Genomic DNA, 18,979 nt, shown 5'->3' on the forward strand with positions numbered 1-18,979 from the left:
GGACTGCATGGAGACACAAGGTCTCTGTATTAAGTGCCAGTATTGAGTTGTCACATTCCAGTTCATCATTCTTTCTAGAAACAACTACAAAGGATCAACCCAAACATTTAAGTCTTCATGTATGAAAATATGGTGCCATATTTGATATCATATTTCATTTGCCACTAGGCCTTTTATTGTCAGATTCCTCATTTCCACTAATACAAGCTAATTGTAATTTACAGAACCTTTACTGAGAAATATCTGTGCACTATTGTAAGTTCTCTAATCTTGTTAAAAGGGTGTTTCCAATGTCCACAGTGCTCTTGGTTACTTCCTTGGTTACATTAGCTGTGACAAAAGTCAGAATTATACCACTATGATTCTTCTGGTGCGTTTAGACATATAATGCACTGACTGTCACTTCTGTATGATTGTGTCTTTTCTTGTGTTCTTCTCTTGATTTGGTTTTATTGGGACATTCTTGTTTCCTTTGCTGCAGTGGTGTGAGCTTGCTGACCAGGTGGTCTCAACTGATGTATCTGGTTAACAAAAGAATAGTTGATTAATAATGTTCAGAGATACTGTATTCCCAGGCATCAGAAAAGGTAAATTTACCTTAGTGACCCTCAGTTTTTCAGAGGAAGTACAGCTTGAAGTCTAAAAATGTGATTGAGATGTTGTAAAGAATATGTACCAATGAAGTACAATGAAGGAATGGCTCTGGGTATTCTCATTATGTTCTAGGTGCACAATGTACTCTGCTTTCTATTTGGGCTTCATAGAAAGATGTCAGAAAAGTGCTGGTTGTATACACCCAAGTTCATTTGTCTTGCTTTTGGATAATATTTTTATTCTTGTGGAAGAACACTTGTGTCTTTCAGAGCCTCATTAATGGTTGCTAGAATTTCCTATTGACTGTGGCAAAATGGAGACCGTTTTGTATGCTGTAAGAATCTGCCATACTTGTAATGGCTTACCATTTTACTCTAAAAATAATAAATAACAAAGGAAGTTAAAGTTTCAAAAACAAAGTATAAGCACAGTTTACAGGAAACTTTATTGTCACAGAGAGATTTTAGAATTTCCAGTGTGGACAATGGTATATTGAATAATGCACCAAAATATGCATGGTAAGGCCGTTTATATATGAAAGCTAGCTTGTAGCAAAGCAGGTGTTGGGAGCACGGGTGAATCTCCAAGGGCTGGGTTATCTCATTTAGATGAGTCATATTTTTCAAATTCTCATGGGGGTATCACCGATTTAGCTGCACCTGGAGACTCTAGCTCCCTATAAAAGCAGTTCCTGAGGCAGTCAGGGGTCATCTTTTTACAAATGGTTTAGTAAAACAGTGAGCATTTAGAAGATGATTCGGAGGTAAAGGTTTTCATTTGGTACAACGAATCAGAAAAAGCTTATATTGGTAGCAGCCTCGGTTGTTTTTCAAGTCAGGACACCAGTAAATAAGAAGCTGGTTAAAGAGCGCACCTGGCCAACCGGAATCGACCGAGAGGTGCCACCGCAATCTGGGGAAGATACGGTTAAAGTTCATGTGCAAACCACTTGCCACACTATCAGAAAGGGGGATCTTTCACATAGCTGTAACATGAAAATATATGCACTGTTTCTGTCAGGCATGGGCAGTGACTTCTTTTTGTTTTAAAGCATCTGCAAATAACATTTTTATTTGATGATTTTCTTCTCAGTTCACAATGAGGTTGGTAAAAATTGAAAAAATGATTTTCTTTCTTCAGTTACAGTATTTCAGCAGTAAGATGTTGAATAAATTTATAGCATGAAATGTGGAAACTAGAGATGTTATCTTCTGAATTTGCTTCTTTTTATTTTAGAAAAATATTATTTATTTAAGTGTTTATTATTTTTTAGCAAGATAGTTTACTTTATGGCCAAGCATAAAGATAGACACAGTCTGGTGTGAGTGAATCATTTTCACTCACACCAGACTGTTCCTTTTTTTAATCTTTTAAGCTTTGGTCTTCCAAGGCATTTACTGGTAAAGACACCCATTCAAAGTGTAAGCCATATTTTAGAATCCAGACCTGCCTACTTCAAATATGGGTAGTGGCATCAGCACCCTGCAGAACCTGTTGGGGAGTACTTCAATGATGGCCCATTATTTGGACAAATAATGCATATGGCTTATACCTCTTTTGTGTCATGCCCGACATCCCTCCCTTAGAGGGCTCTTCACTACTCCTGTCATTAGTTTGTGATTGTTGCTAAGTTCCCCAGGTGTACCCTGTTATGTGTACGGCTATTTAAAGACTAGCTCCTCCAGTCCTCGGGGCTAAACATTTGGGTACGGATGTTGCAAGGCCCGCCTAGCACCAGGATACCCTACATCCGTCTCCTGAGGGAATAAACCTCATCCCCGACATCTCCCGTTTCCTGGAGGAACTCACCCTGTCATCCTAGGACCTCGATGTTTTGCATGTGTTCGTGTTTTCACCCTTCCCAGGGATTTTAACCTTTGTGTGGTCAGAGGGTGGATTAATTGTTGATGGACTCTTGGACTGTGCCCTGACCTGCCTTCGGACCTGCTCGGATTTGGATGCCGTTCTTGTCTCCTCCGCTCACTGTCTCACGTACTGCCACTGGTATTTTGTGCACCATTTGTGCACCCTGTATGTTTTCCCGTACCACGCCTCCTGTTTTCTCAAGCTCTTATCGCATTGCATACGGTCTACTTCAAAACCCAACACGGATTGCAGACCACATCCGTAATATTTTGTAGATATAGCAGTGAATGGAATTAATAATTTGAGAATTGGACCAAATTTTAAAATTTTAAAAATGTTATTCCAGATTCAGTGGAAAAAATATCACTTTGGATTCATAGATAAATAGTGGAAGTTACGAGAGACAGGCTGCAGAAGAGAAATTGAGGGTTATTTTAAATCCTTTTAAAGTTTCTCTTGGGAGGGTCAGGTAATTAAAAAAAGTGGGTATTGTGCAATCTGAACTTTAATAAATGAAAACAAGTACCACATTTTATTTTATTAGGGTAGGTATTTTATTACTAATACCTGGCAGCCATACCGTAGAGTATACAGTAGGTACTTTCCTGCAGTCTGTTTTTATGAATTAATTGGCACTGGTTTTCTAATCCTGTTATCCAATGTTTTGATGCTAACAGTTAATTTCTTCTGAGAAATTGTTTTAGCCGCTTATACATGATAAATATTTTAAGGCAGATTTTATTAAAATGAAGTGTGGTTTCTACTGTAGTTTCTACAGTTTGAAACAGTAGCTCCAGAATGCCTGTAAGTATAGAACCATTATATAGCTGTGGTAGAAATTAATAGTTGACCTTTTGTTTTGCATACAGGTTTGCCTCCCCAGGTAAGGAGCACTTTATGCTTATGCTATAGATATGGAAGATTCCATAGATGTAATTTTCAAGAACAGTTAGCCTTTTTGATCCAGTACCAAAAACCTGTATAAATAATATTATAATTATAAATTAATAAAACCCTAAACAATTGTTAAAGGAACAGTGGGTGCCCCACTAGATAGATGCATTTTGCTCTTGTGACCACTGCAGTTTATAATGCATCTGCTATCTGCTCGCTCAGTAACAAAATTAATCAATGACATTTTTTATACATACAACCCCATTTGACAATTCCGGTATTCTAGCCAATTGATACTTACCCCCAGTTAGTACTTGCTTCTAGTAAACAGTGAACTATTTATAAACCAAATTTATAGCTTTTTTCATAACGTCTGTGGTAGCCCCTGCTCGTAGCACTATTGTCACTTCGGTCAATGTTTCCAGTTCAACAAGAGGCCATTCATCATACCTGTATGTGCTACAAAGAGATTGTGCAGTATAACAGAGATCAAAGCCCATCCTGTAAATACTGTAAAATACAGAGCCAGTGAACAAAGCTTTAGTTTTATCATGATTACTAGATGTATTAATTTTGTTACATGTACAGGAACACCTCCAGTCCCCTCCTGGGAAACGATGGTTGCTGCTGGAAGTGGTTTTAATGGAACCAGCAGGGGGCACCCTTCCTGCAGTCTGTGTGGGTCCTAATGCCCCAGTATAGTGGTGGGGACACTATACTGTAGTGGGTGCCATCTTTCAGATGAGACGTTAAACCGAGGTCCTGACTCTCAGTGGTCATTAAAGATCCCCAGGCATTTCTTGATAAGAGTAGGGAGTTATCCCGACATCCGGGCCAAATTTCCCCCCTTGGCCTTTACCGTGGCCTACAAATTGCCCCCATGTATGATTGGCTTGCACTCGTCCTGCGATGGACTGGTGCCCCATCCAGGGTGTTCCCTGCCTTGCGCTCGTTGCTTGCCGGGTAGGCCCTGGCTTCTCGCGACACCGTATGGTATAAAGCGGTTTGGCAAATGACATTACATGACATTATTAATCTGATGATAACACAATTCTGCAGTGTGAATGAGAATGCCTGCAGACTTTGAACTATGGATTTATTCTTGGGAGCTAGTTTTAAGTGTGAAGACTCCAGAGCTCTGACTGTTCCAGAGCTTTAACATCTTCTCTTTGAAATTATTAGTGGATTTATATTAAGACTTTATGCACATTCCTTGTAGTATGCACTATTTCTTTAACCCTTGTTACACATGGCAGGCTTCTTCAGTCATTGTTGTGAACCTCAGTACTTAAAATGCTTTGAATAGTTTTGGAGCTGTATGATGTGCTTTCAACAGATAAAAATGATTTATGAGTTGTCTATAGCTAGTTGTTGCAAGAACAAGAGCCTTGGGATATACAGTAAATAATCTAGTGAATCTAGTGTGAGTTTAATAGAGTCTGTAACACTGTTAGTATTGATCTATATTCTCTGTAACTCTGTTATAATTGGTCTGTATTTCAGACTGCTGAATAAACTGGTAACTCTCAGCAAAACCATGGAGGAAAAAGTAGAAATGAGAGGTTTACACTCACTGTTTATGGTGTTGCAGCTAAAGTGCAACAGTAGACTAATCACTGTGTTGATTATGCAGCTTGAAATGGTTCCTTGTTCGGTGTGAAGCACCAGAGAAGCTCAGGGATGCTCTGGGGTACTGGCTAAGGCAGTGTGGAATGGGGAGAAAGGTGGGGTGGGGGGGATTGTTATGGTGTGCTCTGAGACCTATGTGCCTCCCTCCTCTCTTTACCTATCTATTTATCTTTCTCTCTCTGCTCTTGGCCAAGTCCTTTGCAAATCCAAACCATTCAACAGTGCTAGAGAGTAGATTGTATTAACCTCAATAATGGTAGTTCCTATTCGTTTCTTTTTTGCCCTTCTCCCAGATGATGGATTCAGACCGATTCCTACCATGGAAGCCCATGATGTCATTGATAGCGAAGGTAAGAGTGTCCTGTTTTTCCTCTCATTTTGTTATACCATAGGACGAGATTCTCACTTAAGTTTCATGCCTGCAGATGCTGGTTAATCTGTTAATATAAAAGCTTTGATGATGTTGCAACCATGAGAATAGGACCTCAACCATGAGAAAAAGCATTTTAAAAAAAATAAGTAAAAAACAAATAAGTATACCACACCCCAAGCCCTGTCCACAGTTGATTGGGCATGCACAGTTCTGAACAGGTTATTAAACCCAACTAATAACAAAAAAACTAACAGAAATGTGAACAGTGCACATTGACAACCCACAAAAAAAAAACATAAAAAATGATGGTGCAAAAGATGAATACACTCCCACGCTACATAAACAAAATAGAGATCTAATAACCAGGCCCTAGGCAATACTAATTAAATATTAAACATACTAAAGTAATAACAAATTACACCATATTAAAAGTAAATTATACTGTACTATTTTGAAGCAGAAGATGTATACTCTTATTAATGTTGTAATGCATAGCTTGATCATTTCATATACTATTACAATATTCTAATTTCTTTCTTCCATTTACCTTAATCCACTGATTCTTGAAAATGAAATGAAAAATAAAAATAAATAAGAAAATAAAGTTTTTCATAGAAGCTGGAGAGGTGATTAAATACTATTGTGAATACAGCATAGTCTAGCCAGGAAAACCAAAACCTCTGAACATATTCTGGATATGGTCAAGAGTTTTCCTCACTGGGTCAAACTCCCATCATTTCCTCATGACCACCTTAAAGAAATTATGGTAGAAAAAGGTGCATTTTTCTTGCATCTGTCTCATGTGTTTCAGTTGAATTTCATGGGTTCATCTGGCATCATGCTCTGTAGAAATCCAATTTTCCACCTCTTCCACCCATGCCTCATTTCTATTAGCTTTTTCTGTTAAGATAGTTATGGACCCATGCAATGCACACATTGAGACATAGATTGAGTTGAAATGACCATCAATGGTGCTCAAACGTGAGCAGATGACCCTGATCTCAACAAGTACGGGATCCAGTGCCTGTGGGTGGCAGTGGGCTTTCCCCGTAGTGGGAAGTTTTTATTTCTTTGAGGAGCTCCTGTGTATTCATGCATTAGAAAATAGAGGAAAAGCCTGCACCAGTCTACATCACTGACATGTTAGGAATAAGTTGTACAATTAGTAATAAAGTAAAATAAAATGGAGGGAAATTAGTAAAATGAAGAAATGGTGGAGCGGAGTTCAAACTCAAGTCATCTTACTTCGGGTCATGGGACACCCCCCAAAGCTGATTAAATCAGTTAGATGTTTTCCATGGGTTATCTAAAAACACTACAAATTCTGTGATGAAGAAAAAAGAAATTTAAACTTCTGCACATTTAGATTACTAAATAGCCTGATGTATTTTGAAAATGGTCTCCTTGGGTTAAAAATTATACAGGTGCTGAAAAATCATTTTTTCTTAGCAGAGATCACTGCTCCAACTCTGTGGATTAAGCAGCTGGTCAACAACTCGAGCACAAGGAAACCTGGTAAGGCATCTTCCAACAGTATGAAGAGTTTTGTGTTGGGCTACAAAAACTGATGAATCCATACATAAGAAATATAAAGGTATGAATGAAATGTGTATTCATGATTTCTGGTATTCAAAATAAATTTATGTGCAGTAAACAATGTGTAGAAATACTGAATCAGAAGATAATCCAAATTCACCACTACTGTTGACCACCACATAAAATAGAAGAATTATTTTCTATTTCTAAGGATTAAAGTTCCAGCTTCAGGAGTCTCAATTCAATTAATTCCTGGATGGTCTAGTGTCTTCTGGCTTGTGTTGTAGACTGAGTAGTTAGTTAACCGATTTACTGACAGATTGGATAATATCATGCTGAAATAATTGAAAAAATGTTATATTGTAATCGTAATAATATTGCACAGAGAAAAGTAATGTGTCATAATTTAAGTGAAAATATTAGATACATATTTATATTTATTATAATTTATACTTATAAAAATGTATTTTGTAAATCCTCTTGTGGATATGGATTAAATTGATAGTTTCTGTTTGCCAACTGCCGCCTATTTTATTTACAAACAATTGACTGGACTGAGGTCTGGAGTTTGGGAAGGTAATGGCAGTGGTTATTGCCATTGGTTAATTGCAGTATATTGATAGCAATAAACTATCTCTTTGTTGATTTTGATGAATATCTTGAATCATTGTCATCCTGGAATGTCCATTCCTGGCCAAAGCATAATAGACTGACTACAATATTTCAGTGGGCATGAATGTTTTCTGAATATGAGCTTCACCTTTCTATGCCCAACATACAGATGATGCCATTCAAAGTGCGCGGTACAAACCCGTAGTGCACGCAACTACTCACATCATACGTCACACGGTACTTGATTGGCTGGCCGAAATGACCGACAGGGGCACTCGTAGTGCATTGGTCGGTAGTGAAAAGATTTAATAATTTAAATGCATTTTTTAATCTGCTTAGTATTGAATAATTATATGGAATTTTACAACTAAAGGGAAATTTTAGTAGCTGAGCATAAAAAGAAGAGGAGCATAACACGTCTGATGATCATAAACGATATTAATTTAGGAACATAAACATATCATTGTAGAGGTTTGATGGGTTTACTGAAACAATTATTAATTGTAGCAGTAATCACGAGGTTGTTCGTTGTGGCTTTTAGAAAATCAATCGTCAGAACAACTAACAACGCACACACACGAGTTCAATACACGAGATACATTTATTAATATAAATTGTGCACCAAACATATACTAGTCTGCCTGGATACGAGCGGCAGACCTTACTGTGAGGGTTATCAATATACAAGGTATATAATCTCGAAGAGATGCAAACACAAAGAGATACACAACAGAGAATATATGTCAATATATATTCAGGTTGTCGACGAGGGTCCAACTGTAGGCTGCCGCTGATCAAGCGGAGCATTCACGTTGGTAGAATTCTGAGTACGTACGGGATCCTCAGCCTCGCGCTTAGAACAAGTCCAAGTCCCTTTGCGGATAACAGCAGTTGTCTCGTGATTGTCTCTGAGGATGCGCGAAAATGGCCAAGGAGAGCCCAGATCTGAGCTTGCGCTCCCTTTTTGACCAATACACAGATGTGTGCTGATTGGTTGAGAGTTGAGGCATTGGAGACCCTCGTAGCATTACCACGCCCTGCCAGTCCCTGATTGGTTGATCAAGGTGAGATATGAGTCACTTACTCTTGACACTTAGGAATGCAGTCCAGATGTCCATTCGGCACTTCCTAGACAGATAGGCGCCAATGGATGACCATTGATCATGATAGCCAGGCTTAGGTAAGTGCATCCCTGTCTGGGAGCTGTTCCTTATCAAAAGAAAACATCTTAAATCAGCCTGCATGAATACTTTCTCTGTGGCTGCACCACAGAGATGGAGGGTGAGATGGGGCCTCATTTGGGAAAGCATACCAACGCTTAATTCTGTTTTTATTAACAAGCGTTGCCGCTACATATCCCCCCTTTTTGAAGGTCACGAGGTCCTGAGGCGTTGTTGCCTTCAAAACAAAAACAGAGTTAAGTGATGTCTGTTGTACCACGGTGGATTCTACCATCCAATATTCACATTACCTCTCGAGAATTTGTACAGGAAATAGTGTTGGAAAGAACATTGCGTATACCTGCTCTCAGTTATAAGGTACATAGAAATGAGGCATCGGGCATCATCATTAGCCCTAGACCTTAAACTTCCAGCAGTTCACTATCAGTATCGGATAGCTCTGCAGCAGGAGTGGTTACCTGATTTCGGTGATACACCATTGCTCCCTTTGTCTCATTCAAACTACCCCGCAAGGCTTTGATACAAGAGAACAGCATCCAACACATTACCCCAGCCATGATCCAGCTACCCAGCAGCAGTGTCAAGATGACCACGTTTACTGTTCCTAGCGCCCCAGAGGATCCACAACGACTGTGCTTGGGACCTACCAGTGTAGTTTTTAAGTTTGTGTCGTTGAGAACAAATTCGACTACCTGTACACCCTCAAGATTTACTGTCTCTTGGATTCTCTCATCCAAGTCAACGCTGTGTCCTCTGAAAGCGTCCACAATCTCGAGTTCCGTTTCATACAGTTCTGACTCCAGGTGATATAGTGCTAAATCGTTGAGATGCACTATAGCTCCTTCAGGAACTTGTAGAAAAACTGTTTGGTTGGGTAGCTGCACTTCGGTAGCTGTATCATGTCTGTCATAGGTTATTGTAACAGTTAACTGTGGTGTGCTGACCAGCCATTTCTTTCCCACCTGCTCAACCTGGGGTTCGTTAACCTCACTTTTGCTTATCACTGTGGCTTTACACTTTTCAGTGGCAGCTCCCTTTCTGATACCACACAACCTCTGAGTTGTGTCCCTAAGGAATGGCTTACTTGGGCATACCCAGTGGATATCCTTGGTTGATATACACAGTTCCAGGTTTGGAACAAGGTACAAATTCGGATCATCCTCCTGGTAAGCTACGAGCGGTGGGGTGGTCAAATTCACATGCATGTCCCCCCTCCAGAAGCCAACGTTCGATATAGACTTGAGTCTATAGATATCCTTGCTACTCACGATGGGAAGGTTCAACAGGAAACCTATTTCCTTGGCTTCGGGGTTGACATGTATGGGAATGGCACTGCCTAGACTGTATGCAAGATGTATTTGCAATGGCTGCACCATCTCGGAAGTGGTTGTCCTCAGTACTTCTTCTACTAAGGACAGTGGAACTAAGTAGGTTGGAATCTGTCCCATGGCTAGGCTAGTTACCGTGGCACTAAGCTCCCTAAGAAGATCCTGCATCAGCATTCTGACCTGGTTGCACATAAGCATAGTCCCACTGTAACACGTCGACAATCCTGCCCACGGTGTGGAGGGTGTTATTTAACACTGCTGCATGAAGGTTTACTGCTAAAATCGTGCCCTGTAAGGTTTTCCCTAGGCTTTCCAGCCGCTGCTGCTGTTGATACAGCCTGTCATAAATTTCTGGCATTTCCTTATGTAACCCAGACACCTGCCTTCTCTGGGTGGTCAGGGTGACAGTGTTAGCAGCAAACAGACCAGCTGAAAATAGCGAACCCACAGCGGAGGCCGCAGCAATCAGACCCCCCAAGAACCTTTTGGGGACGGCTGAGGCCTGTCATCTCCTCCTGGGTGACTGTTGCCTTCCTCAGCTGGCGGAGCATGTGTATAGTGTCTAGCTGGGCATGCCATATAGTATCCCCAGCCCACTGCCTACCATGATAGGACACCCTACTGTTCATGTTGATGTGCTTCCGAAACACATCATGTGGGTCCAGCCGTACATACACTCGCTGAGTATATGTTTTGCAATTTGTTAACAACAATCCGGGAGCGTCCTGCAGGACTATGCCGGTAGGAGGACCGGGTTCCACAACTTCAAGGGGCTGTGTCGAGGCGATCCACAGTACTGTCAGGACCAGCCGTGGCAGTTTTAGGATTCCCATTCTGGAACACAGATGAGCCACATGGTACAGTTCCACTATAATTTTGAATATATTTTCCTAGCAGGACCTACACTACAGTACCTAACTACCTGCAACTACAAAGGGGCACCCCCCTCTTTGATCGGGTTTGGACTTTTAACCCTATTCTGTGTCCTCCGGCGCCATTTGAGGTGGGCGATACAACCGGAGGTGGTTGCGATGCACCCACTTGTAGACCAGAGATTGCCTTCCCTTTTCAATCCGAATTCGATAAGCTACCAGTGATACCTTATCGACAATCTCGTGGGGTCCTGTCCATCTGGGTAAGAACTTCCGGGCCACCCCCGTGGGTTTGGCAAATTGGAAGTACAGGACCTTGTCTCCTACTTGGAGTTCCTGGTTAACTGCCTTTCGGTCATAGTATGCTTTCCTACCCTCTGCACTCCTTCCCAGATTGTTCTGGGCAAAAGCAAAGGTTGCCTGCAGATGTGCTCGCAGGTCTGACACATACTGATGGGCCGTAGCAGCCCCCGTCGTGCTCAGGTCCTCCACCCCATAAAGACAGTGTAGGGGAAGAGTCATCTTCCGACCTGTCATCATCTCAAAAGGTTTGACCCCCGTAGAGCAATAGGGCGTAGCTCGGATGGCCATCAGAACCAGGGGCAGCTTAATGTCCCAGTCCCTACTGCTGGTGGAGACAAACTTTTTGAGCATACTAACCACCGTTCGGTTTGCCCTTTCTGCCTGGCCCGAGGATTGAGGGTGGTAGGAGATATGCAACTGGGCCTTGACCCCAAGCATATTCCACAGGGTTGCCATTACTGTAGCTGTGAAATGGGTTCCCCGATCCGAGTCCACGGTCAGGGGGAGTCCCCATCGACTGAACACATGGTTCACCAACAGCACTGCAGTTGTCTCTGCTGTGTCGGTGGGTGCTGGGAGGCACTCAATCCATTTTGTGAATGCACACGTAACAGTGAGGAAATATTTGTTCCCTCTGGATGACCTCACCAGCGGCCCCACCCAATCCATTTGTAGATTGGACCAGGGGAATGTCATGCCCTTTTTCTGGAGTGGTGCACAGTGCAAGGGCCGTGATGGTTGGAACTGGCTACACGTCAGACACCCCTTTACATACGCGGCGATGTCTTGGCCCATGTGAGGCCAGAATGCCACCTGCTGGATAGTGTCGTACGTAGCCTTGATTCCCCGGTGACCCCAACAGGGTTCGTCATGAGCGTGTTGGATCATGGACCCCCGATGACAGCGGGGAACTACCCACTTTGGGACACCTTGTGCAACTGGTACACAAACCAACAACCCCTTTATAATTTTAAGGTTGTCTTTCACCTCTGCCAGCTCCTTCAGCTCTGGAGACTGGCTCAGCACCTGCTCTGAAAGAGGTTGACGCACTGGGTCAGCGATATGCTGATACATTTGCCCAATTGCTGGGTCCTGTTTCTGTATTTCCGCAAGATCGGTGTTATAACCCTGTGACCCAAGCACTACAGATTGAGGGTCAGCTCCGACATCCTGTCTAGCCCTGCTTCGGGTGACCGCCTTGACCTCAGCCACGGTTTCTGGGGGTAGCCATTCCTGCTGGAACTGCCAGGGTTCACCCTCTAAGGCGCCAGATTTGGCCAGCCGGTCGGCCTCATCATTCCCGTCTTTGTCGGGTCCCTTCACCTGGGAGTGTCCCTTCACCTTCCTCCAGTAAACCATCATTCCAGCCTCGGTCGTGAGCTTGTCACTAGCCAGGAACAACTCTTTGTTCTTTACTTCCTTGCCCCGGGCATTTTTCAGGCCGTTACCCTTCCAATACGGAAGATGGGACACGAAGCTATGTCGGGCGTAGTTCGAGTCACTACAGATGACAAACTGTTTAAGGCCATGTGTCAGGGCCTGCTGGAGGGTGATCAGCACCCCAGCTACTTCCGCATACTGACTAGTCTTTGGTCCTAGCTTATAGCAGATCGGCCCACAGGGAGTATTGTCTTGCCAGACTACTCCTACCCCTGCTAGCACCTGCTGTTTGTGGCGAAAAGAGCAACCGTCAACAGAGGCCATGGGTAAGCCCTGGCCCACGTTCTCACTGTAGTACCAATGATTGTTCGGTAGCTCAGCAGCGGGAATAGTTTCTGGAGCTTCCATGTCAGTGTCACAGCCGTGACACACTTGGCCCAGAGCCAGGCCCTGTCCCAGGTACATTTTCTTGCTCTGTGCCTAACGTACCTCTATCTCATAGCCTTGTAGGGCCCTCATCCATGCCACAATCCTGCTATTTGACACCCTGCCCGCTTTCAGTCTCTGGCTATGCAGGAATGTCACAGGTTGGTGGCAGGTTTCGATGATGATCTTTTGTCCCCCAACATAACTACGGAAGTGTTCTACCGACCAGACCGTAGACAACAGGGCCTTCTCGCAGTCCAAGAACTTTTGCTCAACTGGGCTCAGGGCTCGACTGGCATACGCCACCACCCTTCGCTCTTGGTCATATTCCTGACTCAGAGCAACCCCAAGGCAGTGCTCTGAGAACCCTGCTTCAAGGTAGACAACCTTATTTTTGTCAGGGTAGGCCAAGCACGGCGCACTACCGAGTCTGCGCTTCAGCTCCATCACAGCCTGTTCTGGGGAAGGCCCCCACTCAAAGGGCACGTCTTTCTGCAACAGCTTGTGGAGGGGCCTTGCTATTTCAGCGTAATCCTCAATGAACTGCCGGGAATAATTACATACTCCCAGAAAGCTGTGCAGTTCAGACAGGTTAGTGGGCGACTTCATATTCTGGATAGCTTGGACTCTGCTGGACTGTGGCTGTATGCCTTGGGCTCCAACCAATAGTCCCACGTACTCCACTTGGGTCCTACACCACTGTCCCTTAGCCAGGGACAGTTTGGCCCCTGCACGGGAGAGCTGGGTCAACACATGCCTGATCTCGGCCATGTGTTCTTCCCAGGTCTGACTCCGCATCAGAATATCGTCCACATAGACCAGGTTGCCCCTGGCGGCTGCATCACTCATGGCTTTGTGCAGAAGTATGTTGAACTCCGCTGGGGAGTTGGAATACCCAAAGGGGCATCGATTCCAGTTTTGGAATGGTCTGTCGGTTCTACCTTAAGGGTCCAGAACCCATTGGCCACATCCACTGTGGTGAAATATTTCGCTGTTGTCACCTTGGCTAACTCCTGATCTAGGTAGATCATTGGCCATCGTGACAAAGGAACCTGTTTATTCAGCTGCCGGTAGTCAATGGTCAGACGCCACTTACCATTGGGTTTCAGCACCGGCCACAGTGGGGAGTTATAAGTGGAGTTACACTCCCTTATGATCTGATGCTCTAGTAGAGCATCCAACGTCTGCTTTATGGACTCGTATGCCGTGAGGGGAATGCGATACTGCCTGACATAGGTTGGGCGGGCGCCAGGGGCCGTGGGAATGCGCACTGTGTGCAAATCCGTCAACCCGCAGTCATAGGCGTCCCGTGCAAACACTTCCTGGAAATCCTGGAAGATCTGACGCAGCTGCTGACGCTGGCTTTCCGTTTCCAGGGCATCTGCCTTACCAACCTGTTCCTGTACCTGCTCTAGGAACCCCGCTTTTGACGGCATGGCGGTATCCCGGGTCGCACTCTCGACTGAGTGGTCCGTCGGGAACACCTGCGTGTACTGTGTACACAACCATCTCATCCTTATCGCTAAGGTCCACCCTGCACACCTCCTGGTTGCAGAATCCCTCTATTGGCATAATTGCAATCATCTGCCGGGGGTAGGTGTAGTACACCTGCTCGGTTCCCCCCTCTCTGGCCAAGGGACCAGGGAGCTGTCCCAGTACTGGGATGGCCAGTTCGAAATCATAGAAACCATTGTCAATTACCAGTCCCATGTCAGTGCGAGCAGGGATTTTGACATCTTGTTTTGCTATGTTCTGCACCAACAGGCAGGTGGCTTGGCCATTCCGTTCCAGTCTGGGGGTACCAAAGACTGCTAGGTTCAGTCTGATAAACTGAGCTGATGGTTGGAAGAAAACCATCTCAGCGTCCATTCTCTGTCCCTTCTTTAGGACAAGGCGTACCGGAAACCCTGCTGTTGACGAAGGAACGATCTGGTCCAATTCGTTTACTACCTGGCAGGCCTGAGGAATCGTCTGACCTGACTGAATGTTCTTGGGGTCGCCGCTTAGAGAGTGGGCATCGGGGTTCACCTGTGTCCACAGCACACTGTTTACTGTGTCCAGCTGGGCGCCCAGTGGAACCAACAGGTCTGCACCAATACAGACCGAATGGGTCAGCTGAGGTGCTACCTGGAAGTAGTGAGCAAACTTCTTTTTTCCGATGGAGATGGAAGCTACACAGCTACCTTTGCTCCAAATGGACCTATGAGGTGGGGGTGCACACCACAGAACCTGTGACTGCGTCACCAGGGTCACCTGACAGCTTTGCGACAGGTCCTCGAACAGACCTTCACTGATTATGGACTTCTCAGAGCTGAGGCTAAGAATTACATCATCAACCTGCACTTCTGCCACCTGGACCCCTCCCACCACCATGGGGTGGTAGTCCTGGTCCCCATGAGGTACCAGGGTGCACAGAAAGGACTCCCATTCATTACCGGACAGGGAGATCCACTCTTCTTCAGGGATGAAAAAGGGGTGTGCTTTACCTGGCGGGTCAAGCAGCTGCTCGGAGCACTGCTCCTGTAGTTGGGAGACCGTGGGAGTGCTGGCCTGGGCAGGACTTCCCTGTAGTTTTGGAAAGCAAGAAGAGACATTTATTTCTCGTCCAGAGGAACCAGGAGGAACCTCCAACTCAGCTATAGTGTTCAGTGGGCACTGTGTGACCACAGCATAACCACTGAACCCCCCTTTTTGCTGTCCGATAGGCTTAGGGTTTTTTACCTGAGCCCACAATTTTCCACGCTGGCAGTCCACCAGAGGCTCCAGCCTGTCAAGCAGGTCTTGGCCAATGAGTAGTGGCTCTGTTTTAAACCTAGAGATGTAAACAGGATGCACCACGTTCATTGGCCCGAACCTAAGTGCCACCCACACTCGGTGTGTGATCATGGCATGATCCTGGGTATAGCTGGAAATATCTATCTTACACGGTTCTACCTTAAGTCTGATGCCTTTTCCTTTCGCTACTCGTTTGAGCTTGCTGAGTAGATCGGCTGACATCAAACTAATTTCAGCCCCAGTGTCAATCAGTGCTTCTCTATCCAAGACGTTTTCAAGAGAAACCTTGATATAAATACGCCTTGCTTTGCCTTTCTGGCTGAGATTCCCTAAGAATTGTTGGAAGCCTGCCTTTTCTTTGACTTCAAGGGCGGGGTCAGCGCCCAACTCAGAGTCACAGCCTTCTTCCAGGCAGGAACCCTCCAACCCAATCAGATAGACTGAGGGAGGGGCTTGGGATGGATCCCCGCCTCCTCCAGTGAGAAGGGGCGTGGTCCCCCTCAGCTCATTCACGCTTCCGGCATTCGGTGCGGAAGTTTACCCTGTCCTGATCTCTCAACCAGGGCTTGTTCAAGCCTGGCCAGGCGGGCTGCAGTCGACTCCCTTCGTCCAGCCTTATGATAGGTTCTGCCTGAGCCCTTGCCTTCCCCGTAGCGCTCACGGTGGCTCTGATGCTTAGTGCGGTCCTGCGTGCCTATTTTGCGCCGGGGCTTAGCGGGCTCAGGAACCTCAGCTCCCTCGAGCTGAGGCGAATCGTCAACCCTGCTGGCTTTAGTGGCGAACACGGGCGTTTTAGCAGGTTCTCGCTCTGAGGAAGCAGAGACTTCAGCTCCCCAGGCTTTTTGAGCCAACCTTCTAATGTCAGCCATTTTCATCGCTTTTGCATCAGTGTGCATCACCATCATTTTCCTGACAGAGGGATGCAGATTAGCAATGAATAAACCTTTGAAATTCACGTTCTCTTCGCAACCCTCTTCATTCCGCCCTGCAAAATATTCCGCCTAAGCCTCTCATAATAGTCGCGAGGGGCTTCAGCTTTTTCGTGCTTAATATGGTGCACAGCGGCCACGGCAGCTATGGGATCGATAAAAGCCGAAAATTCTCCAATCATTGCCTGACACAGCTCCTCAAAGCTATTACAGACCTCCGGTCCTTGTCTAGACAACCACTCGTGGACCGCTCGGCTGGTTGTTTTCCTTACTAACAGCCTTTTCCTGTTCGGACGCTTCGGGCATAAACTGTAAAGTATATCTCAGTTCATCGATGTAGGTCTCCACATTATTCCCTGACACTGACGGGTCAAACCTTTCTACATCTTTGGCTAACTGCCTCAGGGAGTGGAGGTTAATTTTTACGGTTTCTCCGCGGGCAGGGAGACGGCCGTGATCAGGAGCAGGGGGTCTATGCCTGAATTGAGTCGCCCTAGCGAAAAACCTCCTCCCGGCGCGCTGAGTGAGCGCTCCGGGCTGCTAGGTGAGCTGGCATGCAAGTGGGATCTAGCCTGTTTTGCTTCCAGTACGGCAGCATCTAACTCATTTTGCCTTTCCTGGCTAAGCTCATTTAAACTCTCAATTTCTTTTTCTTTCAAGCTCGCTTCCAGGTCTCTCCTAGCTATCTCAGCCGCAGTTTCTCTAGCAGACAAGTCATCTAATTTACCTAAAACTTCCCTGAGTCTGTCTTCACTTTCCTCATTTTTCACTCTCTTTTCTCTGATTATATCCAACAACTCAACTCGCTCTGCCTTATATCTTTCTAGCTTTCCCTGAAGCTTTTGAAACTTTGTCAGCTCGGACAAAGACAGTTCCAGTTGTTTAGCTAGATTTAAGGTGAAACTAGATAGGACCTGAACTGCGTTCACAGACCCTCCTGTGTTAAGCTGGTTCGCTACCTTAGCTACTAAATCTACTTGCAGCTTCTCAATATCATCAAAGTTTAACTTTTCGATACCGCTCCAGTAACCAGGATTGTCGTCGCTAGAAATAGTACTTATAAGCAACTCCACTTCAGACATTTTAGCAGCCATTGTCATTACGTCAGAGAAACTTTAAGAGTATTACTTTTTTTCCTTTTACCAAAATACAGTATGGAATCTAAACACCCGAGCAGATGGATTTCCAATCAGCACACGTTACACTAAATGCTAGAAAACGGGGATTTCTTTACGCAGTTATCAGCACACCCGGTATTCGCGTATAGAAGCCGCGGTGCTGTGCTGAACTTGAACTCACAGCAACATCAGTTATTCTGTACGATTGATTCTCATTTCATTCTAAACTCGCCCACCCAGGGACGCCATTAAATGTAGAGGTTTGATGGGTTTACTGAGACAATTATTAATTGTAGCAGTAATCACGAGGTTGTTCGTTGTGGCTTTTAGAAAATCAATCGTCAGAACAACTAACAACACACACACGGGTTCAATACACGAGATACATTTATTAATATAAATTGTGCACCAAACATATACTAGTCTGCCTGGATACGAGCGGCAGACCTTACTGTGAGGGTTATCAATATACAAGGTATATAATCTCGAAGAGTTGCAAACACAAAGAGATACACAACAGAGAATATATGTCAATATATAACGTTCAGTTATCAAATCGCTAATCAGTGTTATTACCCACTGTTACTCTAAACTCGGAAGTAAATACATTACTCATGAATTAAATTGATAACAACTTGTGTTGAGGTACAATTGAATTCTCGAGACGCAATGTAGAACATGTGGTTTACTTATCCACTGTGTATGGATTTGGAATTTCCCAGCACGAACACCAAACCAGCTGACAGGCTCTGTTGCAGCCTCTGTTCCAGCGGTTGTCCAATGGGCGTTGTCCCGGCGTCCTCTGGCTACCGGCCAACCAGTTGAGGTGCAGCTCGGAGTAGGACGGGCGGAGGAATCTAACTGCGGTGCGCAGGGCAGTCGTTGCTCCGAGGGCATCTACCAGCAGTCCGGCTGGCTAGTAGAAAGTCTCTATGCACAGAGTGTGACCGCGAGTCCTCACAAGTCACTCTTTTGCCTGGGAAGAAGCTGGTTCGTTCCCGGTCCAGCGCTGCGTCTGAATAAGCTATTCAGGGTGTCGACGAGGGTCCAACTGTAGGCTGCCGTTGATCAAGCGGAGCATTCACGTTGGTAGAATTCTGAGTACGTACGGGATCCTCGGCCTCGCGCTTAGAACAAGTCCAAGTCCCTTTGCAGACAACAGC

At 44.9% G+C, this 18,979-nt stretch overlaps 1 protein-coding gene across 3 annotated transcripts in view; it reads left to right on the forward strand.

Moving 5' to 3' along the window:
* Positions 1 to 18,979, forward strand: part of smoc1 (SPARC related modular calcium binding 1) — a 329,006-nt gene that overhangs the window by 85,503 nt on the left and 224,524 nt on the right. For 2 of the 3 annotated variants that reach the window (XM_088648925.1, XM_088648923.1), the window contains exons 8-9: positions 5,277 to 5,333; positions 6,806 to 6,871. In XM_088648925.1, the coding sequence (XP_088505051.1) occupies positions 5,277 to 5,333; positions 6,806 to 6,871 (123 nt within the window). The remainder of the gene's footprint in view (positions 1 to 5,276; positions 5,334 to 6,805; positions 6,872 to 18,979) is intronic. The other variant, XM_088648924.1, reaches the window with a different exon arrangement.

The sequence above is a fragment of the Lepisosteus platostomus genome, chromosome 10, assembly GCF_059453375.1.
Source record: "Lepisosteus platostomus isolate fLepPlt1 chromosome 10, fLepPlt1.hap1, whole genome shotgun sequence".
NCBI lineage: Eukaryota > Metazoa > Chordata > Actinopteri > Semionotiformes > Lepisosteidae > Lepisosteus > Lepisosteus platostomus.